Here is a 26,481-nt window from a genome sequence, read left to right as displayed (position 1 = left end):
AATCACTGCACTCCTCCTTAAGAGACTACAAACAATACAAAACTCAGCAGCAAGACTAATCCTTGATTTCCCCAGATGGACTCCCATGACCCTGCACCTCAAGAAGCTACACTGGGTACCGATCCGGAAGAGATGCCAGTTCAAGATGCTGACCTACGCCTACAGAGCCCTGAAGAGGGAAGGACCAGCATACATCAACATATGAATAACCTTCCAGCAACTTATCAGACACCTGCGAACTGCCTCACTTTTCCTTGCAGACAACCCCTGGATCCTTTGATACAACAGTGGAGGACGCTCCTTCTATCACCTGGTGGCAGAAACCTGGAACGACCTACCCTTGCACCTCAGGAACGCTACATCGCTCTGGGAATTCAGAAAATGACTCAAGACGTGGCTGTTCGAATGAACAGAGCACTGCAAAGTAGCTAGCAACTTCAGCGTCTTGAGACCCTCATGAGTGATTTGCTGCACTTTATAAATCCTGATTGATTGATTGATTGATAGACCTCTCCTCGGAAGGCACTAAAGTTTTTACCTTGAAATGTTTTAATGCAAGTTCAACCATGGTATGTTCTTGGTCTACAACTTCAAAAGTAACACTCCTAAGGGCAGATTAATTTAATATTTTTGTTTAAATAAAATATATTGTTAAATCATTTTTTCAATTCAAAAGAGGTTATTAAAATATGTTATAAATAAATAATAAATATGTAATATTTTATGTTTTTTGTAACAATAATTTATATTTATTTTCATTTTAACTATTTTATATCATTTAATTGAATTTAACTTTGTTTTCTCTGGGGTTTTATTTTCAATCCCCCCCTCCATTATTTTCTATGTGAGGGTGTTGCAGTATCACTAGTTGGCCATGTGTAGTGTAGTAACTTACACTTAGAGTCTGTGAATACCGAAAAGTAGTAAACTTACTCAAAAGTGTAAACATACTCAAAAGTGTAAATTACCTTTTGTTATGCTATTGCTTTTTCTTTTGAAGAAAAACAAACCATGCTTCTGGGTATTATTTCAGGGAAAAAAGCACCTTGCGTTGGATCAGTTTGAAGGTAATGCAACATATTTTGAATGTACTCCTTGCCTCAATAGGAACGCAATGTAACTTCCTGAGTATTGGGTAAATGTGATCAAACTTCCTCATTCAAGAGATGAGTCTTGCCATTGAGTGGAGAATGATGTTTTATTGAGCTACGCGTGAATTCCATGAGAATGACATTGCAGAAGTTGAGACAAAACATGATATGGACAGGAGCTACTGACTTTAATGTGAAAGAGATTAGCAAATGCTGATCTTTATTAGTGACTGAAGGTGAAAGTTAGAAGATATGAGGACTGTTGACGTAAGAGATGAAGACATAGAGATACCAAGTATAGAGAATATAGATTTAATTGTAGACAATTAAGGGAGAAAAACCATCAGTGATGAGCTCATTTATAATCTTGGGTCTCACCTGTTTTGTATCTGGAGGTGATTAGAGTGAGTTTTCTCCTAGTTTATCAACAAACTGTTGCTGTTTGAGTTTGGGTTACGAGGGCCAGTTTTGAAGGAATAAGATGTTTATTCATAAGTAAGTTTCAAGCTTAGTCACGTATCATCAGTATATTGATGAATTGCAAGTCACGTCCTTCAGATATTGAGCTCAGTAGTTTGAGGTACAAATTAAAATGTGTTGTCACCAATACTGAACAGTGAACAGCAAGAGACTTCACGAAATATCACAACCCTTCCAGTGGTGTGATTGCCCGTTTTTACCAAGTGAAATCAGTTGGATAAAATTGCAAAGAGCCAACTTAGGATTTTAATACAGAAATTCCATGTGGTGCTCCAGAGCAACTATGAGACCTTCAGTATTCAATTTTGTTGAAAGTTGCTGATAGGGCAAGCATGGAATTTCAACAGGAATCACCCAAATTCAATATGCAATGATATTGGTATAGTGCTGTCTGTCTATGGTTAAGTCCGCCGTGGGCATGTCCCAAGTCCAACTGGGAATAGGGTTATGTGTGGGGCTAGCTACCCCACTGTGTAAAAAAATTATAGCTACAGGAACATCAACCAAAATACATCCCAGCCTTTCGGAGAGAGAAATCTTCCTAATGGGGAGCTATGACGCCTGGTGGTAAAAGACAGAGATCCCTAGAAGCCACAGAGCCGATCTACCTGCTTTCGACCAACATCATTACCATTGGGACATGGAACGTGAGGCTGTCTCTGCCTTGTGGGCCTAACTTTTCAGTGAAGGCTGCACAATGTGTATAGAGTGCAAGCATTTATGAAACAAGTGGGAGAATAGGAGGCAGGCATTTGCAAGAATTTTCTGGGATACAGATGTGCAGTTGCTATTTAATCTGAAGCCAATCTTATACCAAAGGTCAATTGCTGTCTACATTTATCTCAGAATTCTCTACTGCCCCGATGCTAATCTCTGAGAGTGAATCTGTAGTAGGGTTTACAAGGTAAACTGTTACATGATCAAATGGGGTACCCTCTAAAGACCACTCTGCGTGTTGTAAACCCTGGCCCTACTACCCCCACCCCATACAGAGTGGTTGTGGTGCAGCTCGCAAGTGGCTGTTTATGGCCAGCAATGCCCCACTATTACTGTGTACTAACAACACTAATTGATGCTGGGCTTAATTTGCTGGGTATGGTTTGGTTTTAATCTTGATGATCATGTCTGGGGCAAGGGTACATCAAGTGTCACATGCGTAAAAAATAAGTGTTGGTACAATACTCTGGCTACCACCGAAAACAAATTAAGTACTAATAGTAGGATCCTAAACAATAAACAAAAGAAAACCCCTTCTCTGCTAGCAAGCAAAAGATAAGGAGAGACTGCCGGATTGCCAAATAGGCAAAGTAGGCACTGACCTATGGATGCAAATCCTTTTAGTGGCCCTGCAACAACGGTTCAAAATTATATTGATTTGATCTTGAAAGAAAATTACAATGTATTAGGAGATAATTTTGCAAGGGGGGCCCGGAATTTTGACTGCTCAGGGGCTTCCACAGAGTTTAATCTGGCACTGAGAGACTCTGGTGGGCGATCGAGGCATGGACACATGCGGCATAGGTTATTCAGCCATCTGCCGCAAGAGCGCCTCTGGGCTCTCTGACACTATGTGTGCGTGCTCAGAGTTACGATTGTGCTGGATGGCACACTACAGAAACTGAGCTTCAAAGAGACAGGTGTATAGCTTGTCTCTAACTTTATTTGTTCTAGAAAGCGAACTGCATCAACAATGCTCTGAGTCTTGAAATAGAGTTGGAAAAAGTTTTGTTCATTTCACACACTTAACACACCAATGCCTTTTAAGGGTCGGATTACTTACTGATAATCTTCATTACTCCGATTATTCCTTCCTCATCTCATTCTGAACGAATGACGTGGATGTGCCCATTCACTCCTCACGTCACCTCTAGAAAGCTACTTCTTAAATTTCTATGAAAGGGAAGAAGGACAAGGAACATATACCCTCTCCTCTCCCCAGGACTACTTGTATGTTACCAGGCACCACAACACCGGCTGATGAAAGAACAGGGAGGGAGGGACAGAGGTACAGAATGGGACAAGGAAGGAAGAATCGGGGTAATGAAGATTACCGGTAAGTAATCTGAACATTACCTCCTCATCGTCCTTCTTCATCCCATTCCGAATGAATGGAGGAATGCCCAAGCAAGACCACTTTAAACAGACACACAAAAGAACCACAAGGAACACAGTCAGTACAGTGCAAAATTGTAATGAGGCACAAAAAAAAAAAACAGAAGCCCAGGAACAGAACAGACCACAAGCCAGTGACATGAACAGTCCATACCCAAGGAACAGCCTCAGGACGAGGAAGCATCGGCAACCAAGAGCTCAGAACCAAAGGACAATTCGGAATCCTGAGCAACGTGTCACCTGTAATGGGTAATGAAAGTGGAAGGAGAAGCCCAGGTGGCAGCCTTGCAAATATCCCGGAGGGGAATTCCAGACCATTGATCCCAGGAAGCAGCCATACCTTGTGTGGAACGGGCTGCAATTCCACCCGGAACCTCCCGGCCAAGGGCCTGGTAAGCAGAAAAGATAACAGACTTAATCCAACAGGGCAAGGTGGAAGAAGAACCGCTGACACCCTTCCGCACAGGTCCAAAGCCGACAAAGAGGTGGTCAGAAAGACAAAACTCTGACGACCTGGCCAAATAGATCTTCAAAGCACAGACAACGTCCAAAAGATACAAGGAAGGGTCAGAGACCAAGGCCTCTGGAGGCAGGAAAGAGAGAACAATTTCCTGCTCATGATGAAAGGAAGAATTCAATTTAGGGAGGAACTTAGGATACAAGGAAAGGACGACCCGGTCCTCAAAAGTGTGCAGGTAAGGAGGGCGACAAACAAAGTTATTAAGTTCTCCCAAACGCCTGGCAGAGGTAACTGTGACCAGAAATAAACATTTCAAAGTCAGGAATTTAAGGGACTCTGACTCCAGGGCCTTATAAATTAGGGAGTTCAAATGGGAAAGCACCACAAGAAGGTCCCAGGGGAGAAAAAGGTCCCGAGGGGGAGGACGAAAAATGCAAAAACCCAGGAACAATTTAGAGGCCACGCCTGCAAAGGATGATAAATTATCCCATAGAGCCCGAAAAGTTTTGAAAGAGCACCACTGAAGTTTGAGTAGCCACGAAGAGACCCTTAACAAAACGTTCCTGAAGAAACTGAAAAATTGCAGAAGAAGGGCAGATACAGGAGACAAAGATCAGGCCCTGCACCAAGCATCAAGGGAACCCCAAATATGTGCATAAGCCTTGTTAGTGGAACCCCATCTAGAAGACAGGAGGGAATGGGAAACCTGCAGAGAAAGACCCTGCTTCATGCGGCCCTCCCTCTCAACCTCCAGACCGTGAGAGACAAACGTGCCAGAGTCCACTGAGGAAGGAGAGGGGCAGACAGAGGGGAAGGCGCCAGAGGAAGACACCACTCTGGCCCCACCTCCAGGAGACAGAGAAGAAGGAACCAAGGTCTCAGAGGCCAATAAGTAAAGACCATCACCACCTACGCCAACTTCCGTAGCAGATGATAGAGGAACCAATGGATCAAGGAAATTGCAGGAAAGGAGTAAATAAGTCCCAGAGACCAAGGACTGGTCAGGGCTTCATTTCTCAACGCACCCTGAGTGAGGAACCAGGTGAAGAAGAGGGGAAGCTTGGCAATCAAGGGGGTAGCAAAGAGATCCACTGTTGAAACACCCCAGCGTCTGCAAACCTGGGAAAACACCGAAAGAGCCAGAACAAACTCCAGGGAGGAGGGGAACACCCGACTCAAAAAATATCAACCTAACAATTCAGCACCCCTGAATGTGAATGGCCCAGGACCAGAGGAGGTGGAACTGTTCCCAGAACACAATGAGATGGGCAAGGGAGGAGTACCCGGTGCCGAACTAGAGGACATCGCCTTTTGGTTGTCCACCCAGACCACCACCAAGTGAGCTCAAATATGGAAGGTAAAGACCTGGAGGGCATTCCAGACCCCAGTAGCTCCCTCCAATTGGAAGACATCGAAGCATTTTCCATGGACCAGAGGCTCTGAGCAGTGAGGTCCCCCAAGACCGCCCCACTGCCCAGGCTGCTGGCATCGATAGTGAGGACTAAAGGAGTCAGAGACTGAAGAGGAAAGTCACGGTCCAGGGAAGGAGGATGCAACCACCAGAGGAGATTCTGGCGAATTGCAGCGAAAACAGGAATAAGAGCATTGTAGTTGCCACTGGTTGGTGTCCAGTGAAGCAGGATATGGTGCACCACCGGACCCAAGTGGAGGCACGCCCAGGGCATGACAACCAAAGTTGCTGCCTGAAACCGCAAGGAGGGCACGTTTCAGGACCAGGGAGACCTTATTGACTAGAACCAACCTCTTTACCGGATCCCAAGGCAATGCTGTCTGCAGGTAGTGGGGACTCAGAAACTCAGGAGAAACTTTCAGACAAACACCCTGGGTAACCACCTGAAGAACTTGGGCGTCCGTGATGGAAGCAGCCCAAACAGAAAAAAACTGACTGAGGGGGTGGCCCAGTCAGGAAGGATTTTTTGGACCCTCCTTACCACCAGACTGACGAGAGACACCCACTGAAGTAGGATCCTTACGCTAGATCCGTGAGCAGACAGACTGGGAATCGGGTTATTGTCTCCAAAAATTATCCACCTGTCTCCTACCATCATCCCAGACTTTAGGCTTCTGACGGAAAAGTTGAACATGTTTCTGAATTTTGAAAGACTTCCCAAGGACCTCCTCTAGCTTAACTCCAAAGAGTTTAGAACCACCAAAAGGCCTGCGCAACAAACAATTCTTCTGAAACAAATCAACCCTCCAGCCTCTGAGATGAATATGACGTCTAGCAGAAACAGAACCAGCAGTGGCCATTGCAGAAGCCCGAAGAGAGTCAAAGGCAATATCAGGGAGAAATGTTGTTTGTATCTCCACACGGGACAGTAAATCAGAGAAGCCTTCACTATCCTTAATAGCAAAGGAGAGAGACTGAAAATCCTTAACCAGGGGCTAGGAAGTATAGACCCCATAAATTTCAGCATGTAAGGAAAGACTGAATCCAGCATGAGAGTGCTTAAGAGCAGCCTTAACCTTCTTATCAATAGGATCAGTCAAATTATCCTCTGACGAAAGTAAGAAAGTTTTCCCCATAAGGTTGGAAATCAAAGGATCCAAACTGAGAACTTGAGGAACGGAAGTCTTCCCTTGGGACAAAGGATAAAGGCAGCCCATACGAGGGACAGAGACTCTATCAGGATCCTCCATTCATGTTGCAGCAAGGATTGAACAGCAGGGATAACAGGAAGCTTGGGAATGGAATGACGCTGGAACTGATGGAACCATTCACCACTAGTGCAAGGTTGGTCCAAATCTACAGGGAGTTGGAGATTGGATGACACATAAGAGATGACCGGCTCCAAATCCTCCTTCAGAATATATTTCCCCTTAGCAGAGGCACCAGCCTGAAACCCCAGGTCATCTTCATCATAATCAGGAGACAACCAGGAGGACACCGAAGAAGGGGAAGAAACAGACCAGGCAAAACCAGAAGGTGATGCAGGAGAAACAAGGGTGGACTTCCCCCTGCCGCAAATTATAAACGTCTGACAGCTGACGAACCATGTCCTGGAGTTGGGTGTCGGGAACCGGGGGCCGGTGACAGCAAATCCTGCCACGATGCACCCCTTCAGGGGGCAAGTCAGGAGAAAGATGGTGACTTTTCCGAGCGTGTTTCCCCGTGTCGCCAGTGTGAGGAACAGAAGAAAAAACACACAGAACGACCTGGAATAAAAGGCAACCGAGGACCCAGGAGGACCAGCATAAAAAAGCCTTGGAAAAAAGGAAGGACCCCTCGGCAGTCGAAAAAGACACCCAAGGGGCGGTGAAAAAGGGCAAGGGGTGGGAAGGCTGTAACCAGCCCTCACTCCAGGACCCAAGCCACCAGGTAAGGCATGCCAAAAGGAAGATCACAGGGCCAAACCAGAACTGAATGCACCCATCCAGTCTAATTGTGACAGGCTGCAGCAACTGTAAGCCGTCAAAAGCTAAAGCCTAAGGGCCAACAGGGAAAAAAACGTCAGACCCACCAAGTCATGCACCAACATGTCCCAAGACAAAGGGCGGCTCCACCGCCACACCCAGGGGCCCAGCTATGCACAGTCCCCTGTGCAACAAACTGCAACCAAAACCGAGCACCTGCCGGACAGGAGCCCCATGGTCATCACAGCCCAACCAGCTCACCAATGCTGCACCGGAAAGAAGCCCCTGCCCTCGCATACCGGAGGACAGGGCAACATAGGCACCGGTGATGGCATCCCAGGGGACAATGTGCCAACGCACAGTATATCCCCCCTCACAGGGAAAGCAAGGTGCCCCGGCAGCCCAACAGAGAGGAGGTGCCCATGCAGCCAACAGGAAGGTGCCCAGGCCAAAGCAAAGGGGAAGCGCTGTAACACGCCGGACCGACCAGCAAAGCAGCGGTCTACCATAAACAGCAACCCATGGCGCCAAGCAGCCGCGAATAGAACAACATAGCAAGCAGTGCCCATGCACCTGCCCTTACCATTACAAAAGGAAGAAGAACTCCTAAGAGCACCCAGGCAGCCCTTCACAGGCCGACCGAAGACGTTGAGGGCACAAAAAAAGTACAGGTAGTTCTGGGGGAGAGGAAGGGCTGTATGCTCCATGTCCTACTTCACTTTCATAGAAAGGGGAGAGGTAGCTTTCTAGAGGTGACGTGAGGAGTGAATGGGCACATCCACTCCATATGTTTCGGAATGGGACGAGGAAGAACGATGAGGAGGTAATGGAAGTATAACGCCAACCCTGTTATTAGTGCTAATGCGGTGTTCCCCATTATGTTCTCACAGCGGGAATCAACTTCTTTTGATCTGGATCATTATTCCTTGGTAACATTTTAAAAAGTGGTTGTTTCCTTTAAGCTAAAACCAGGATTAAGAAAGCCAGTGCACTCAGGATAATTTGACAATTTTAAACATCCACCATTCCCTCTTTCTATTGCTATGATTTGTTGAATGCTAGAAATGAAATGTTATTATTACCCACTATCACACAAAACACGATTTGATCTCATAACATAAATTTCTCTGCCTGATCCCACTAGTCTATGTGGAAAGACATTTTGTCTTTTTTATTTAACAGTGATGTATGTTTTGTGTGGTCATGAACTGCACTATCTCACGTCCTTATGCTCCCTTATTTTATAAACTTGTTTTTTTTTTTACTTAAGATAATACGTTACTCGTTTTGATTTCTAGAAAACAGACTGCAAAGCTGTAATAAGCACAGAAGAAGACAGTACCTTGGACAGCCGTGGCTTTCGCTTGAAAATCCAATTAAGTGACATTTATCTGCCACGAATGTGGGTGGAAAAACATCCTGACAAGGAGAGTGAGGTAAATGTTATTGATGGCTTTTTTAAATCAGAGGAAAATATGTTGTCAGCTGAGTCTGTACTCATTTAAGTTCCTTAGGCTCTTACTCGTACTCTTATTACAAACTGAGTTTGACAAATTGAAAACAGAGCAACCTATCATTAATATTTCAACATTGTAAGAAATTGGGTTTTTGATGGGGGTGGGGAGGTTTGCAAGTAACAGGTTGATTTAGAGTTTGCTTGTGCCTTACTCGAACAAGGACTGTGGTTGTCAACTGCAACAAAGAAGCAAAGACGACTTCTGCAACATTGTATCTTCAGCTCCAGCAAGCAGCTGCAACTGTTTCCTGGACGTGCATTCTCAGAGGACAGCCAGTCTTCAGCCTGCACCATAAGAACAAAGGAATCTCCCTTGAAGTCAAGGAGTCACTTCCCTGCTTCAGCAGGCACCCCTCTGCAGCGACGACCGGAGGCTTGGGTCCTTTTCCTGAAGAACTGCGTGGATCCAGCATCACAGGTGGTGGACTGAAGTGGTCCCAACGGTCCCGACATACAACTATCCAACTTTGGTGGAGGTAAGAGCTTACCTCCTCATGCAAGACAGTACCCCGTACACCGTGTGTTTTGCGGTTGCCAAGGCTTGCTGGCATCCTTGAACCTGGGCTTGGCTGTGCACAAAGGATTCCTTGGAAAAGTGCACAGAAGCCCTAGCAGCTGCATTTCACATGGTGCACAGGATTACTGTCTGGAGAGGGGAGGCAAGGACTTACATCCTCCAAATTCGGACAGTTGGACCACTGGGCAGTCTGGGTCACTTGGGTCCACCACCTGTGTTCCAGGGGCGACGCCCATCAGGATGAGAGGGGTCCAGAGTACCGGTGACGCTGAAGTTTGGTGCCTGCTGGAGCCGGGGTGTAGTGCTGTGTGGGCCTCCTTTTGCACCTTCCTTGTCCCCGTGCTGTGGGACTCCTTTGCGCGCTGCCTGGTCTTTTGAGGGCTCTCTAAGTTGCTGAGATCCCCCTCTGATTCCCTCTCCTGGTTACATTCCACCAAGTCCCTCTTGGTCCCTGGCAGTGCCATTTTCCGCTAACCTTGAGCTTTGCGTGATCCAAGGCTTGCTGGCAGAATCCAGCAATGCAGTCCAGACTCCAATCACCCATCCAGCATGGGATATCATCTGCACCAACCAGGAACCTGCATCTGCCCCCTTGGGTGCAGTACTGACTGTTGTTCCTCACCTGAGGTTCTTATTTTGCTCCTTCTTCCGGGTTAGCAGAGGCTCCTGTTCTCCCTGGACTCTTCAGTGCTTCTTGGACTTGTTCCCCTTCTTCCACAGGTCTTCAGGTCCAGGAATCCATTGTTGATGTGTAGCAGTCTCTTCTGGTTCTTGCATAATCTTCCTTATCGTGTTCTTCAGTGTTCTAGGAAAGTTACTCTGATTTACTCCTGCTTTCCTGGGCTCTGGGGTGGGTTCTATTACTTACCTTAGGTGTTTTCTTACACTCCCAGCGCCCCTCTCCACACTACACTTGCCTAGGTGGGAAACCGACCTTTGCATTCCACTATTTTAGTAAATGGTTTGTGTTCTCCCTAGGCCCATTTCTAACTATTGTGATTTTCACTATTTGGTCTGTTTTCTAACTGTTTTTACAGCTATTTCTGCATTCTAGTGTATATACTGTATTTATTACTTGCCTCCTAAGGGAGTATAGTCTCTAAGGTATTTTTGTCATTTGTGTCACCAAAATAAAGTACCTTTATTTTTGTAACACTGATTATTTTCTTTCATGTGTGTGAGTACTTTGTGACTACAGTGGTATTGAATGAGCTTTGCATGTCTCCTAGGTAGGCCTTGGCTGCTCATCCACACTACCCCTAGACAGCCTGGCTTCTAGGCACTGACTACGTTTCACTAATAAGGGATAACTGTATCTGGTATAAGGTGTAAGTACCTTTGGTACCCACTACAAACCAGGCCAGCCTCCTACACCTATCTCTACACTTACCAGTAAACAGTTCCCAAAGGAGAGCCCCATTGAGACTTTTGTAATCTTCTGGTTCTACAGGCCCTCTCAAAAGCTGTTAACCACTTGGTGATGTCATCACCATCCTCATATTTGGGGACAATCCGACTGGGGATTTTATGGGTGTCAGAATACTCTCTGTCCCTAGTTCTTATGTTGGTGCCACCATTAGTGGGTGTTAAACCCATTTCTGTTTTCTCCCTTTCTATAGCCAGGAGCTGTTTCTCCAAGGCTACTCTTTTGGCCATCCTTGCTAAAAAGATGTCCTCTTCATTGAGGCTGCCTCCAGTGTTCACAGTGAAGAGGGACTCTCCTGTGGAAGATCCAGATCCTGTGAGTACTGTCTTTGGAGACAGGGATCTTGGAAACCCTGGTCTCCCTAGTTAGGTTAGGAGGAGGGATTTCATCCTCCTGATCCCTAACTTTTTCCCCACCTGAGGGGAGGTCTTGCTCCTCAGCAGGGTGGTCACTTGTATACTCTGCCAAGAGCTCCTGGAGCTTGACCTTGGGAGGGTGGGAACCTCTTCTGATTTTCTTGAGGCTGCAGAGATGCCTTAACTCTGTCATTCCAAGATGGAGGTAAGGGGTGTGGTTGAGTTCCACCACCATATCCTCTGAGCTACTCATTTTGTTTACTAAGTTTGGGGATTATTTTTAGAACTAAAAACTACTTCTAGTTACTAAATCATTAAGTTAAAATAACTTTTAAATTTAAAAAAGAAATGCTAAGGGGGCTTAAACATGGCCCTAGCAGGACTTTTAAAAATGTAGAAAAAAATAGTCAAATTCAAAAATCAGTTTTCTAAAGGCAATTTTGGAATGTAGTTGTGTGATCAGGTAGTGGCTGAATAGTCCAGCAAATGCAAAGCCATAGACCCCACTGCTGATCCACCAATGTAGAAATCTGTTTCTGTGTATACTAAATCAAAATGAGATATAGTGTGCACGGAGTCCAGGGATTCCCCAGAGGCTTAACAGAGGCTAAAGTAGATAATACTAATGCTCTCTTTTGTGGGAGTGTGGTCGTGCAGTTAGGCTTATCAGAGGGTAGTGCAAAGCATTTGTCGTACACACACAGGAAAATAGAAGCGCACACTCAATAACAACTCCAAGCCAATGGTTTTTACATAGAAAAAATATATTTTCTTTATTTTTAGAAACACAAGATTCAAATTGCAGGTAAGCACTTCAATAGATTTGTATTTCACACATGTATCAACAATACGAAATCGATACGTTATACAGTTTTTGAATTATTGGCAATAGTCCGTTTCAAAAATGGGCACATTGCTATTTTCAGAAACAGTTCCTGGGGTGAAGAAATGTTAGATCGGTTTACAGGTAAGTACAACACTTATAGTTTCAGTCTCTGGGTGTTAGGAAGTCCACCGGTTGGGGTTCAAGTTAACCCCAAACACCCACCACCAGCAACACTGGTCCGGCCGGGTGCAGAGGTCAAAGATGAAGAAATCTAACGTGGACTCCAATGGACAGAGGGTACTCGGAATCCTGTCTGCCTGCAGGTAAGTACCTATGGCTCATAGGGCAGACATGGGGGAATTGAAAGAGCACTGGTAGGGGCCACTAATAGTCACCAAACTCACACCTTCGGCGGCACAGGGGTGGCCAGGTGCAGGGTGCGAACAGGACGTCGGGTTTCCAATGCTGCTATATGAGGGGACCCCGGGGGTCACTCAGAGGTTGCAGTGAGGTCCAGGAGGGTGTCTCGGGCACACCACTGGGACAGGGAGGAGGGCTGCCTGCTGAACGTATCTGCACCGGGTGTCAGTTTCTCCAAGGCCTAGGGGGCTGCGGGTGCAGTGTCTTTAGGCGTCGGATATCTTTGTCTGGAGCTTTGCGGTAAGGGGGGGTCCTCAGGAATCCCACTGCAGGCGTCATAGTGGAGGGGTGAAGAGGTCAACCCAGGGTAGGCACTTGCACGCAATCGCCTGGGGACCCTCTCTAGCTGGGTGGACTACCTGGACACGGGTCGTGGGCGTCGGGTGCAAAGTGGTCAGGAGTCACACATCCGGAGGGAGTCCTTGGTAGTTGGTTTTTCTTATAGCCGCTGTCCTCTGGAGTTCTTGGTCCTTTTGGGTGCAGGGAAGTCCTCTGGAGTTTGGCTGAGGTCGCTGGTCCCGTTAGACGCGTTGCTGTTCTTTTGCAGGTTCTTTGAAGCAGGAGACAGGCTGTTAGGGCGGGGTACAAAGCAGTTGTCATCTTCCTTCTTCTCTGCTGGGGGTTTCAGCTAAGCAGTCCTTCTTCCTTTTGTAGGTCACAAGGCATCTGGTGAGTTGGGTTCAGGGAAGCCCTTAAATATAAGATTTAGGGGCGTTGCAGTGGTCAGAGGGCAGTAGCCAATGGCTATGGTCCCTGAGGGTGGCTACACCTTCCTTGTGTCCACTCCCTTTGGAGAGGGGTGCACATTCCTAACCCTATTGGTCCCTGTCCTCCAAACCAAGATGGAGGATTCTGCAGGGAGGGTCACTTCAGCTCTGGACACCTTAGGGGTGGTCCGAGCTGAAGTGGTCACTCCTCCTGGTTTTCTTAAGTTTCCCACCAAACTTGCTGCCAAAAGTGGGGCTTTGTCCTGGGGGCAGGCATCTCCACTAGCTGGAGTGCCCTGGGAGTCACTGTAACATGAGGCTTGAGCCTTTGAGACTCACCACCAGGTGTTACAGCTCCTGCAGTTGGGAGGTGTGAAGCACCTCCACCCAAAGCAGTCTTTGTTTCTGGCCTCAGAGAGCACAAAGACCCTCACCCCATGGGGTCAGAAACTTGTCTGCTGGTGGCAGGCTGGCAGAGACCAGTCAGTCCTACACTAGAGGATTGGGTAAAATACAGGGGATCTCTAAGATGCCCTCTGTGTGCATTTTTTAATAAATCACACACATACATCAGTAGGGATTTATTGTGCTGAGAAGTTTGATACCAAACGTCCCAGTATTCAGTGAAGCTGTTCTGGAGCTGTGGAGTTCGAAATGTCAGACTCCCAGACTATATACTTAATATGGCCACACTGCACTTACAATGTCTAAGAATTGACTTAGACACTGTAGGGGCATATTGCTCATGTGGGATATTGCACCCTGCCTTAGGACTGTAAGGCCTGCTAGAGAGGTGACTTACCTATGCCACAGGCAGTGTTTTGTGCGCATGTCCCCCTGAGGGGGATGCCATGTAAACTTTGCCTTTTTCTCCCCACCAGCGAACACAATCTGGAATGGCAGTGGGCATGTGTTAGGTGAGGGGTCCCTCAGGGTGGCACAACACATGCTGCAGCCGTTAGGGACCATCCATCTTCAGAGGGCCCTTGGTACTTCTAGTACCTTTTACAAGGGTCTTATCTGTGTGCCAGAGATGTGCCAATTGTGAAAACAATGGTACATTTTTGGGGAAAGAACACTGGTGCTGCGGCCTGGTTAGCAGGATCCCAGCACACTCTCAGTCAAGTCAGCATCAAAATCTGGCAAAACGTTGGGGGGGTAACTGCAACAAGTGCCAGTTTCCTACACCCTCCCCCAAAAAGCAACCAGCTTTGCACAGCCCCAAAACATATGATAGAACTCTGCTCCTTCCTCTCTGCATCGTGGGCATGCGGCTTCTATCAGTGGAAAATATCTGAGTTTCCCAGCTGTAAGGTATGCCCTGTGTAGTATAAAAAGGTTAATAAGTTTAAACCTGGCATTTCTGGTTGTTTTTGCGGTGTTCTGTAGGATATTCTCCCAGTCCCTGTCGCCTATGGCCAAGTCAAGATCCGCCTCCCATTTGCCCTTCAGCGAGTTCATAGGGGTCATGATATCATCTCGATAGCATCTATTTAACCAAATGACCACCTTATGTGTCTCTGATGCTTTCAGGATGTACTGATAATAAGCTGCTCCCAATGGCTCTGTCATGCCAGTCTTCTAAAGTTTGCGAAAGCTGCAGTTATCATGCTGTGTAATAGGAAGTGCACCTTGGGCAGATCATATCACAACCACAGCTCCTCGAAGAGTAGGAGCACTCCTTCGAAGAAAGTTCCCACCGCAGTTACTCCTGCCTCCCGCCAAGCTGCCAGACCACACCTCGTTCCCCCATGAGGCAATTCTTCGAGAAATTTGAGCGGAATTTCTGGAGAGTTATAAACCCGGATTCGAGCCTTACGCAGTTTGCGAGTTCAGCGCCGCCGTGCTACTTGGAACTTGGTGGTGACCCTAACACTGACGGACAGGAGGCCAAGCAGATCCAAGGCCAACTTAGTCGCCTCCAGAGACGAGGGCGGGATTTCTCTGCCTGGCATCAGCCTTCTGGCCACCCACTGCATGAGCCATTGCATCTATACTACCATATAATAAGCCTTGAAGTCTTGGACCGCCATCTCTCCATCTGTCACTGGGTGCTGCAGGGTGGCTAAGGTCACTCTGAGTCGAGTCGAGCCGATCCCCAGATTTAAGCCTGTTACGATCTTGTTTATGTCATGAAAAGAGGAAGCCAAAATCCAAATCGGGAGTGTTGTAAAAAAGAATAGCAGGCGGGGCAGCTCTACCAACTTCAGCAGGGCCTCCCTGCCCGCAACCTAGATTGGCAGTGTCACCCAGGAGGCAGTGCTAGTCTTGAAAGACCTGATCGCTCTGCCTATATTTCCCTCCAACAGGTTATCCAGGTCATGGCATACTCGGATTCCTATATACTCAAATAAATCAGGCTCCCACAGCAGGAGCCCCAAGCCCTCCGGGGGTTGTCTTGAGTTGTGCACCAGAACAGGCAAGATTTGTGCCAATCAACCCTGAGCCCAGCCCTGAAAGAGACCCAAAGTGGTCCAACATATCGCTGGCTCCCTTCAGGTCATCCCAGAGGAATAGAAGCAGGTCGTCTGCATACAGAGCAGTATGATGGGTGTGATCTCCAGACTCAAGCCCGCGGTAGATAGTCCCTCTGCGGGCCCAACATGCTAGGGGTTCCACTGCCAGAGCAAACAGCAAAGGAGAGACCTGAAAGCCCTGCCTGGCCCCCCTCTCTGTTACCCGCCTTTCTGAAATCGATCGCCCTATGCAGACTCTAGCCATCGGGCCTGCATAGAGCAGGCGCATCCATGCTATAAAGCTCTCTCCCAGTCCCATCCGCTCCATGATGCTGTAGAGGAATTGCTACTCCAGGCTTTTTTTTGTATATCTATCGCTAAGATTGATGCTCTCTCTCCATCTCAGGTGCTATCCCCTAGGATCGTGTATAACCGCTGGATGATATTTACTGTGTTGCACCCCGGAATAAAACCAGCTTGGTCCCTGTGGATAAGGGTTGACATATGCGGCAAAAGGCACATGGCCAAGATTCTACTTAATATTTTATAATCAGTATTCAGCATTGATAACGGCCGGTAAGCCCGCTTACCATGAGGTTCTTTCCAGGGCTTTAATAAGGGGACTATCAGGGCTTCCTGAGTGGATTGCTGGAGTAGACCCATAATTTTAGCGGTATTATACATGTCTACTTACTTAGGTGCCAATATCTCTGAATAAGGAGCATAAAATACCATGTATAGTATGTCCTTCCCAAACGTTTTATTCCGGGCCATGGCCTTTATGGCCGGTCTGACCTCTAGGATTGTGATTGCAAATCCACCCGAGGGCGACTGCGTCCTCTTGTGTTACAGTCGGAAGATGCAGAGAGTCCAGAAACACAGCCAGCTGGGCCTCATAGGGTTCCACAACACTGCTATACAGTGGAGCATAATAGTTGTGGAATTCACTGTTAATTTCATCTTACGGTACAACCTGCGGCTGTCGTCTGCCACCAATTCCACAATTACTGACCCATGTTTGGCTGGGTTTATGAGCCACATCTGGAGGGAGCCAGCGCGGTCATGTTCAGCATTCACCCATACCATATAATTGCGATAGTCACAGCATCACAGACGTTCTGCCTTCGATGCCGCCTCCTTTTATATAAGTAGTTCTGGTTGGACTTCGGATATCCTGAGCGATGCTTCTCACATAATCTGAGGGCTTCCTCCACTCCAAGATCTCCTGGTGCAGCGTCCTTCAGATTCCTGCTAGTATCCTCTGACACTGCCCAATGAGCACTATCTTGAAGGCATCATCTTTGGATAGCGAGGACTCCGCAGTTCCTAGGTTGTCCTAAAAAAATTGCGTTATGCCGGTTCTGATAGTGTATCTAAAGACAGGATTGTCCACAGAGTCTGGGCGCAGACGCCATGTTGGTATTGCAGGACATTCACTGTTCCATAGCAATCTAATTAGCAGGGGATTGTTTTCTGAAATGGTGCGGGACAAATATTCAGTACTGGACAACAGTGCATGTACGTCTGGTGTCCAGAGAATGGCATCCAGTCTCACTTGGAGACCGTAAAGGCTGATGAAGGAGGAATAATCTCGATCCTACTGGTGTTGTTGTCTCCAGGAGTCAAGCAGTCCCCACTCCCGCTGCCAGCTCATGAATGCCTGATACACTCGCGTGGCCAGTGCCTCCCGAAGATGTGGGTGGGATTGTTTCAGCTCCAGTTCTGCAACACAATTATAGTCACCACCAAGGTGGACTGACTGTGTCAAGTGTGGAGCAAGTTTTTGAGAAAACTCTTCAAAAACTCCAGGTGGCCAGCATTTGGGCTGTAAATGCTGCACAGGACAATATCACACCCATCAAGTTTTCCTGTCACTATCACCTGCAAGGTCGATAATCTGGCCAGTATGCTGGAATGGGACTCTCACCCGGATGCATATTAGAACACCACACGCATAAGACGAATAGGTTGTGTAATAAAGTGTCATGGTTTTGGGCAGGTCTGATCAGGACTCTGGTTGGGACACCCCTTGAGGTCACCGAATATCCTAAAGAGGTAGTGTACTGGGGCAGAAGAGCAGCTAAAGGCATACACGGAAAGGACAGCTATGGACAGACACAGGAAACAGGAAAGTAAAAGCAGAGCAACCCTAGTGTGAACAAATAGGAAACAGATTACTAGTGGACAAACACGCTGGGGTTGTACACAGAGTAAGGCGCAGAATCTCCCACAGTGACAGGGAATCTCAATGCCTCTGTGCAGTTTGCTCTTACAGATAGTCACCCTGCCAGCCCCATAGAAAGGAGGCAGCAGAAGTGATTCTGTCTCTGGACCCTAGAGCACAAACAAGGATAGTACTTACATACACAGGACACGCTCTTGTGGGTCCAGCTGGAAACAGTGGCGATTCCTGAGAAAACAGCAATAGCACACGGTCACTGTTAGGCACGAAAGACAATGTATAACACTAGACAAGGATGGGGGCTGGAATTGCCTCCTGGAAACCAGGAGCCAACCCCAGTACAAAGGAGGACACTTATACACTGGTGAAGACTGATAGAACACTTACCAGACACAAAGAACCAAGAAGAAACAGAAACAGAAGGGAACAAAGAAAGAAGCAGAGGCAAGAACTGGGAACAGGCTCAGGCTGAAGTAAAGGCGGGTCTAGGACTTGAAAACAGGGTGCAAACTTCTGGCTGGGACAAACAGAGACAGGACTGGGAAACTGAGAGCAGGCTCTGGCTGGAACAGGCAAGGACAGGACTGGAATACAGGGAGTAGGAAATGAGCAGTAAACAGGACTGGGAAACAGAGAGAAGGTTCAGGCTGAAACAAGGCAGGAGCAGGGCAGAGAAACAGGGAGCAGGCTCTGGAAGAAACAAACAGGTACAAGGCTAAGAGATAGGGAGTAGACTCTGGCTGGAACAATCAGGAGCAGGGCAGAGAGACAGGAACAAAACTGGAACACCATCCGACAAGGGGTCTGTAACACAAAGGAATCGAACTCCAATGCACAACAGGGATCTTGAGGAAATGGCTGCTTATAAGCAGTTCCAAGCTGGGCTGCACAGGAGAGGTCTTAGGTGTGTGTAATTTCAGACAGTTGCAAGTCCTGGAGGAGAGGATCCGGGGAAAAGGAGCAACTGGACTTCTCCCATAGAAAACAATGGGAAACAGAATCCAGGTTTTCCTGACTACCAGGCTGTGCATTATGGGAGTTGCAGTCCCAGGAAGCAACTGTAGTACTACACAAGTATACCATGGCCAAAAGAGAAACAAACAGGAGTCAGCAAGGGACTCTAGATAAGTGTTCAAGGTGATTCCCAAGCTTCTGACAGTCCCCTTACAGCGCCCCCTAGAAATGGGACGATAGAGTCATAACAGTATACCCCCTCCCACCAGTCTGCTCAAGAAGAGAAGGCGATCCTTTGGCTGAAAAAAGTTGCAGAGGAAAAGCCACAGCAAGAAAATCCAACACCAACCTTGGTTGATAAGTTTACAGTCCTGCCAGAAATGAATCTTCCAATGAGCAAAGCATGTACTAATACCCATATGAGCTCCGATGTCTCCTCTTTATTGTTCGATTGATATGGGAGGAGTGCATGGAATTAGTTTCTGGTAAAATGGATTCAGGAGCAAGGAGATCTGGAATGGCATCATAGGCGGTATTCTTTAGGATATTAGTTTCCTGTTCAGTACTTTCTTCTGTGGAGGAGATAAGTGGCGTATTAGTAACTGTCAGGTCTGAAACACCTTCAGACAAGCAGGATTTGTCTGTTTCTGCAGCAGTATTTACATCGATTGTGGTCTGAGGCTTGCAAAGCATAGAGACTTGGGAGGCATGGGTAACTGGTGTTCTCAAAGTAAACATGAAAAAGTCAGAATTTTCTTTCGTCTTGGATGACTTCGGAGTATCAAATTCAGGAGCAACAAGAGTTTTCAAGTCTTTAGAAACTGGATTAACATCTGAAAATGTAGAAGTTCCACAAGCTAATTCTTTAGGGTGATCTTCAGACAAGACTGAGATTTCTTCATTGCAAGTGCTCTGTGGTGTATTCGTGGTATCAGAAATGGTTTCTTTGCAAAGCGTTTCTACTACAAGTAGTTGATCTTCAACTCTGCTAACACTGAAAGGTTGTTCTTTGGATTGAAATAGAACTGGAGTCTCTTCGGAAATCGCCTCTACATTGTTATCTAAATTTTCAGCTTGAGCCTTTGAATTGATGTTGGTTTCTTGCAATAAAACACTAAGAACAGTACTTATCATCAGATCTTCTAATACAAGATTCAAATTCAAGTCTTTAGTTTTAGTGGGACATATTACATCTTTCAATACTTGATAAGATATAAGAGTCAGCACTGCACTTTGAATTCTGAGAATCTGGCATAGATGGGCTAAAGCACTCAACAGAAAACAAGGGAATCCCTAGTGTGGCTTCTTGAACAGTGTCAGGGTTCTTTGTTTTGACAGAGTCCTGGAAGTGAATTTGGGATGCACTAGCATGAGGCAAGGAATTAACCAGGTTTTCTTGAGAGTAAATGTCTTGTGCAGAAGTAGCAAAAGCACTTTCACTGTTAGGAACATTCTCCCCTGTTTAAGGTAATAGAACCTCCAAAAACTCATTATTACTTTGTAATTCTTCTACAGACAGGGATTGGGGGTCATAATCACAGATTATAATAGTTGAACATTGATGGATCAGCAAGCCACGTAATGTAGTACTGCATTTGCAATCTTTGATTTTCTTTAACAAGTCTATCCTTTAAACTAAGGCCTTTTTTAGAGGTCTTCAGAGAATGTCTAGGTTTAGAAAGGGGTGTCGTAACATGACAGGAAAGCATTTTAGGTCTGTGTTTGCCTTTACTGCCTGGGGAGCTTGACATTTTTGGGTCGTGCATTCTGTCACGGTTTTGGGCATGTCTGATCAGGACTCTGGTTGGGACACCCCTTGAGGTCACCGAATATCCTAAAGAGGTAGTGTACTGGGGCAGAAGAGCAGCTAAAGGCATACACGGAAAGGACAGTTATGGACAGACACAGGAAACAGGAAAGTAAAAGCAGAGCAACCCTAGTGTGAACAAATAGGAAACAGATTATTAGTGGACAAACACACTGGGGTTGTACACAGAGTAAGGCGCAGAACCTCCCACAGTGACAGGGAATCTCAATGCCTCTGTGCAGTTTGCTCTTACAGATAGTCACCCTGCCAGCCCCATAGAAAGGAGGCAGCAGAAGTGATTCTGTCTCTGGACCCTAGAGCACAAACAAGGATAGTACTTACATACACAGGACACGCTCTTGTGGGTCCAGCTGGAAACACAGTGGCGATTCATGAGAAAACAGCAATAGCACACTGTCACTGTTAAACACGAAAGACAATGTATAACACTAGACAAGGATGGGGGCTGGAATTGCCTCCTGGAAACCAGGAGCCAACCCCAGTACAACGGAGGACACTTATACACTGGTGAAGACTGATAGAACACTTACCAGACACAAAGAACCAAGAAGAAACAGAAACAGAAGGGAACAAAGAAAGAGGCAGAGGCAAGAACTGGGAACAGGCTCAGGCTGAAGTAAAGGCGGGTCTAGGACTTGAAAACAGGGTGCAAACTTCTGGCTGGGACAAACAGAGACAGGACTGGGAAACTGAGAGAAGGCTCTGGCTGGAACAGGCAAGGACAGGACTGGAATACAGGGAGTAGGAAATGAGCAGTAAATAGGACTGGGAAACAGAGAGAAGGTTCAGGCTGAAACAAGGCAGGAGCAGGGCAGAGAAACAGGGAGCAGGCTCTGGAAGAAACAAACAGGTACAAGGCTAAGAGATAGGGAGTAGACTCTGGCTGGAACAATCAGGAGCAGGGCAGAGAAACAGGAAACAGGATCAAGCTGGAACAGAACAGGAACAAAACTGGAACACCATCCGACAAGGGGTCTGTAACACAAAGGAATCGAACTCCAATGCACGACGGGGATCTTGAGGAAATGGCTGCTTATAAGCAGTTCCAAGCTGGGCTGCACAGGAGAGGTCTCAGGTGTGTGTAATTTCAGACAGTTGCAAGTCCTGGAGGAGAGGATCTGGGGAAAAGGAGCAACTGGACTTCTCCCATAGAAAACAATGGTAAACAGAATCCAGGTTTTCCTGACTACCAGGCTGTGCATTATGGGAGTTGCAGTCCCAGGAAGCAACTGTAGTACTACACAAGTATACCATGGCCAAAAGAGAAACAAACAGGAGTCAGCAAGGGACTCTAGATAAGTATTCAAGGTGATTCCCAAGCTTCTGACAGTCCCCTTACAGCACCCCCTAGAAATGGGACGACAGAGTCGTAACATAAAGTTGGTTCCTCCACTTGTGCTGTAATGCCAACCCCTCTGCTGCAATTAGGTGTTTCCTGAAGGAGTGCTATCTGTACCCCTCTGCCCTGTATGTATGAGTGGACTTTGTATCTCTTAACCATAGAGCACATCTCACAGATATTCCATGTGATAATTTTATATGTTATGGGGGTCGACATGGAACTGCAGTGTAAAAGTAACCCCTGTCCATTTGCAGTAAATGGGAGCCCTTCTTTGTTTCCCGCCCGTCATATTCATGATAAGAGTACGGCACCCTCTCAGTGCACCACAACATTCCCTTCTCCAAAACAAGTAGCAAGAGCCCACTGATCTCTTCCTCCCTAGAACAAGCAGGACATCCCCCGTCATCCATACAAGTGTACAAGTGTCCAGACAAGTGTACATTGATCAACTAATTGGAACGTCTGCTACATGTCCGATGTAAGCTGTCTACTGCCCACAGCGCTGGTCCTGACCGGCCCTCCTCCTCCCCTCTGCTATGGAAAGAGATGACCATCCACACATAGTCATGGGTCTACTTGCATATGTGCATTTATAGATAAGTGTTCCTGTGAAATTGTGTATGTGCGGGTGGATAGTCGGGTGGGGCACTCCCCGCAGTGCTGGGTCCCCCCGTAAATAATGCATGTAAACCATGGAGCATCTTAACAAAACAGATATCGTGCCTACTTCATGCAGTGTACCATCCAGCGAGCCATTTAAGAGTTTTTATACTCGTAGCTAAAATAAGTCATCCGATGTGTGTGGCGTGATCCTAGAGAGTTCATTATCCATCAGCCCAGGTATGCTTTCAGCACTGGAGGTGATTGAGTTCTGGGAATCCTCTCCTGTCAGCAGGGAGGGTGAGGTCCAGCTGCCCCGCTCATCACCGCCACCTCCTGCACTACACGTTGTTGGGCCTTCTGTGCTTCCTCTCCTGACGGTGCAAGCCCACCAGGAACTTGTTTGCTCCGCATTTTTTTCATCGCTGGTGGTCGCACCTTGGTAGGACCGGCGTGTGCCTGTATGTCTAACCTCTTCCAAACTTCTTGGGGTGTGTGGAAAAATTTCGTACCTTCCTGCTTTATCACCCGCAGGCGTGCCGGAATTAGCATGGAATATTTGAGGCCCAGTTGCCAGAGTTTTTTTTTTTTGTGTGTCAATAAACAATGCACTCTGCTTTTGGATGGCTTCAGTGAATACCGGAAAGATCATAACTTTTTGATTGTCTAAGTGGATATTTCCCTTAATTCTTGCACACGCTATTATGTAGTCGTGGTCCAGGTAATGCAGTAGTCACGCTACCATAGGCCTCGGCTGTGCTCCCGGCGGTGGCTAACCCAGAACTCCCTGGGCCCTCGGAAAAGGTGGAGAGGCCCTCCGGGGTCACCTCCTCTTGCAGCCATTATCCCATGAAGGCCATGGTGTCCCTTCCCTCCACATGTACTAGGATACCCACTATTCAGACGTTGTGCCAGCGCAATCTGTTCTCGCTGTCCTCTGCTTGCATCTCCAGTGTACGAACCTTGTCCTCTAGTGCAGTCATTTTGGCACTCATCTCGGCCACATCTGGGTGCAGGTCAGTCAGTGTTTGACTTGTTACACATGTTCCGTTAGATGCCTGTGGTCATCTCGCAAAAGGCTTAAGTCAGCTATCAATTTCTTTTCGAGTACCTCTCTGGTATCTGTGACAGCCTGAAGAATATTTTGAAGGGTAGGTCCCAAGGGCAGTTCTCTTGAAGGCGACATGTCCTGAGCTACTTATTTCTGGGCCTGAGAGCCAGTGTCAGTTTCAGGTTTTCTGGCCACCTTACCCATCTGGGCGTGTCAGAGACTCATGTAGTTCAGAGCGCTGGGAACACGGCCTCCCCGAGCTGCTACTGGCCCTGCACGGAACGCTCATTCCAGGTGGTAAGGTCTCAGTCTGCAGCAGGCACCAGCCCAGGAGGCCTCCATTCAGTCCTCCGCTCCCTTCTCAATGGTCCTGCCAGGCGCAGGTCTTCAGTATTTGCACAGGGTCGGTACTCGAGGCAGATCGAGCCCGATGGATCTCTCCTGTTGCACCCTCCAGGTGCACTTCCGTCTGTGCTCACCACTTTTCGTGTCCCTAAGGGCAGCAGCCCTTTGTTGCACTGTCCGTAGTTGGTGCTTGCAAGGTTGCTTGCAGGGTTTTATGGGGGAGGGGATGGAGATCCCCAGCACTCTGTTCCATTTTCCCCTCCCCCTCCCTTTGGTCAGCACCTTCTTAAGGCTTATAATCCCCCAGGGCGGCTGCTTCCTCCCAGCGATCATGCGGTGCTCCTTGCACAGTCAGTTACCAAGGTGAGCCGGTGTAATGTGGCAGTGCAGAGTCACGTTTCTGCTTCTTTTCCAACAGTAGGCATTGCAAGCTCGATGATCCTTAGGTGGGAGTTTAGACCCCTCCCACTCTACATGCAGTGCAGATGCCCCCCAACCCCACCCTTTGCGCAGTCCCAGTAGAGCAGTCTCCCCAACCCCCATTTAAGAGGCTTGTTGGGCCTTGTGGTGTCGAGTGGGGCCGGCTTGCTCCGCACTACACCGCTGGCGTGCTTTTCTTACCAGGAGTAGCAGGGGACCACGCACCTATGCAGCCAAGTCGCTTATCCGCCATCTTGGTCTCTGGCAGCAATGTCAGGGCCAATGACGTCCGCTGGGCTAATAATACTACCTCCAACTGGGTTGCGCCATCTAGGGCCACTGCAACTCCTCGTCCCTTGCCTTGGGGCCCCCGCTCTCCACACTGCTCCCAGGATGCACAAGTGCCTCAGGTCATGGCCGTCCCCTCCAGCCCCCACCCCCTCAGTCATCTTATGTAGCCTTCCCAAGTGTCAGGTGTCACAGGGGTAGTCTCCGGGATCAGTTACAGCCTGTCTCAGGCCTCACTGCCATTTTGTGCCGGTCACGGTGCGCCATGCTCAACCGCCAAGCTGATCACTTGGGCTGCTGCAGCGGCGATTTCACACCGGTTATGGTGGCTGTGGGGTGTGTCTGTCTATTCAGGGGTGCAAGGGATTGCCGGGCTGGAGCCAGCAAGGACGCGTGCTACTCCATCAGACACTAGCCCACACCCCTCCAATTGAGGCAGAGTGACCTGGAAAGTCGGTGTAACTGTAACAGCCAGGGGTAGGGCTTTGAAGCTGATAAGACTGCATCTTAACGATCTTACAAGGCTAATGATGGGAACACCTTTTGATAATGTAGCAGACTCCTTTATTTGAGTGAAGTGAGCAATGTGGGACTGGAGGAAACAACATCTCTTGCCTAAAAAAGATAAACTTAAAAAACACATGGGTAAGCAATAGAATTGTGAAAGCTTTGAAAGTACATGCAGACTAAGGGGTTGAGTTAGATGTGGGAGTACAGGGGTTGCAGTAGCGATGGAGTTCCCTCACAGCCAACACAGTGATCCGTCCACCTGATTTAAATGTAGGCAGACCATGGTTTTGGGCTATGGCAGTGATTACTCAGTCACCTCTGCAGCCAACCGTCTCTGATGACGCAACAGTAAGGGCTATCAGAGAATTGGCTATATGTCCATCCACCATTTAGGATAGATATAGCCTGTATGTTTTTTTTCTACTGTCTGTTACTGCCAAGCAAAGTCTGGCTGTAACAGACAGTAAACAAAACTCCCATGGCAAGGGGTGCTGTATCTGTTTTATTTTCAAAAGAATCACGCTTTAGGAAAACAGTTTGGTGGAAGGCTTTGTCATGTTGACGAAGCCCTGCACCAGGCAAGTGAAAAGCATTGGCAAGAACCACTGTGGCAATGGTTCCTTCCAGTACTTTAGAAATGGCCATCAACTTGACTGTTATTTCTGAATTCAGTTGGTGGTATCTTCGCCAGGGCAATGGAGTAATTTACTTCTTCTCCATGTTGGAGAAATGAGCCTCCCACAGATATCTAAATCGGCCTCAAAGTGAGGCCGCAAGTTTGGAAAATTCCAGGAAGATTCAAAAAGCTTCTTTAAAAGTGCTGATTATTCTAGGCTCACAATTTGATATCTGAGTTATACGGAATTTGTATTTCGAAAGCCGGTTTCTGTTTGCTGTGGTTGCTTTAAGTTCGTATCGTAGTGCCAGGTGCTTTCACCTGACTGGTTATATTTTATCTGGGCATATTTTAGTCTAAACCGTTCATTGATATGCTGAATGTTCTGTGTAAATTTCCATTTAGGTTATTGTGTGAATGGCTCAGAGGAACCATTTTATATGAAATAGAAGTACTACCTCTCATGCATGGGTTAACACATTTGTTATAAGACTGTGATAGAGACTGTGTCCAAGTGATGTTGAAAAGAGTGGTCACTGCCTCTGGTTGAAATAAAGGTTGGATGCCTAGATAGCAGTAAAGGTTATGTTAGGCAATACTACC

General features: G+C 47.3%; 1 protein-coding gene across 4 annotated transcripts in view; it reads left to right on the top strand.

Annotated features, from left to right (window-relative positions):
• Window positions 1-26,481, top strand: part of PARP4 (poly(ADP-ribose) polymerase family member 4) — a 1,744,976-nt gene that overhangs the window by 625,368 nt on the left and 1,093,127 nt on the right. For all 4 annotated transcript variants that reach the window (XM_069202293.1, XM_069202292.1, XM_069202291.1 and 1 more), the window contains exon 21: window positions 8,817-8,954. In XM_069202293.1, coding sequence (XP_069058394.1) covers window positions 8,817-8,954 — 138 coding nt within the window. The remainder of the gene's footprint in view (window positions 1-8,816; window positions 8,955-26,481) is intronic.

The sequence above is a fragment of the Pleurodeles waltl genome, chromosome 8 (assembly GCF_031143425.1).
Source record: "Pleurodeles waltl isolate 20211129_DDA chromosome 8, aPleWal1.hap1.20221129, whole genome shotgun sequence".
Taxonomy (NCBI): Eukaryota; Metazoa; Chordata; class Amphibia; order Caudata; family Salamandridae; genus Pleurodeles; species Pleurodeles waltl.
Note: the sequence above shows the minus strand (reverse complement) of the source record. Positions and strands in the feature narration are given on the sequence as shown.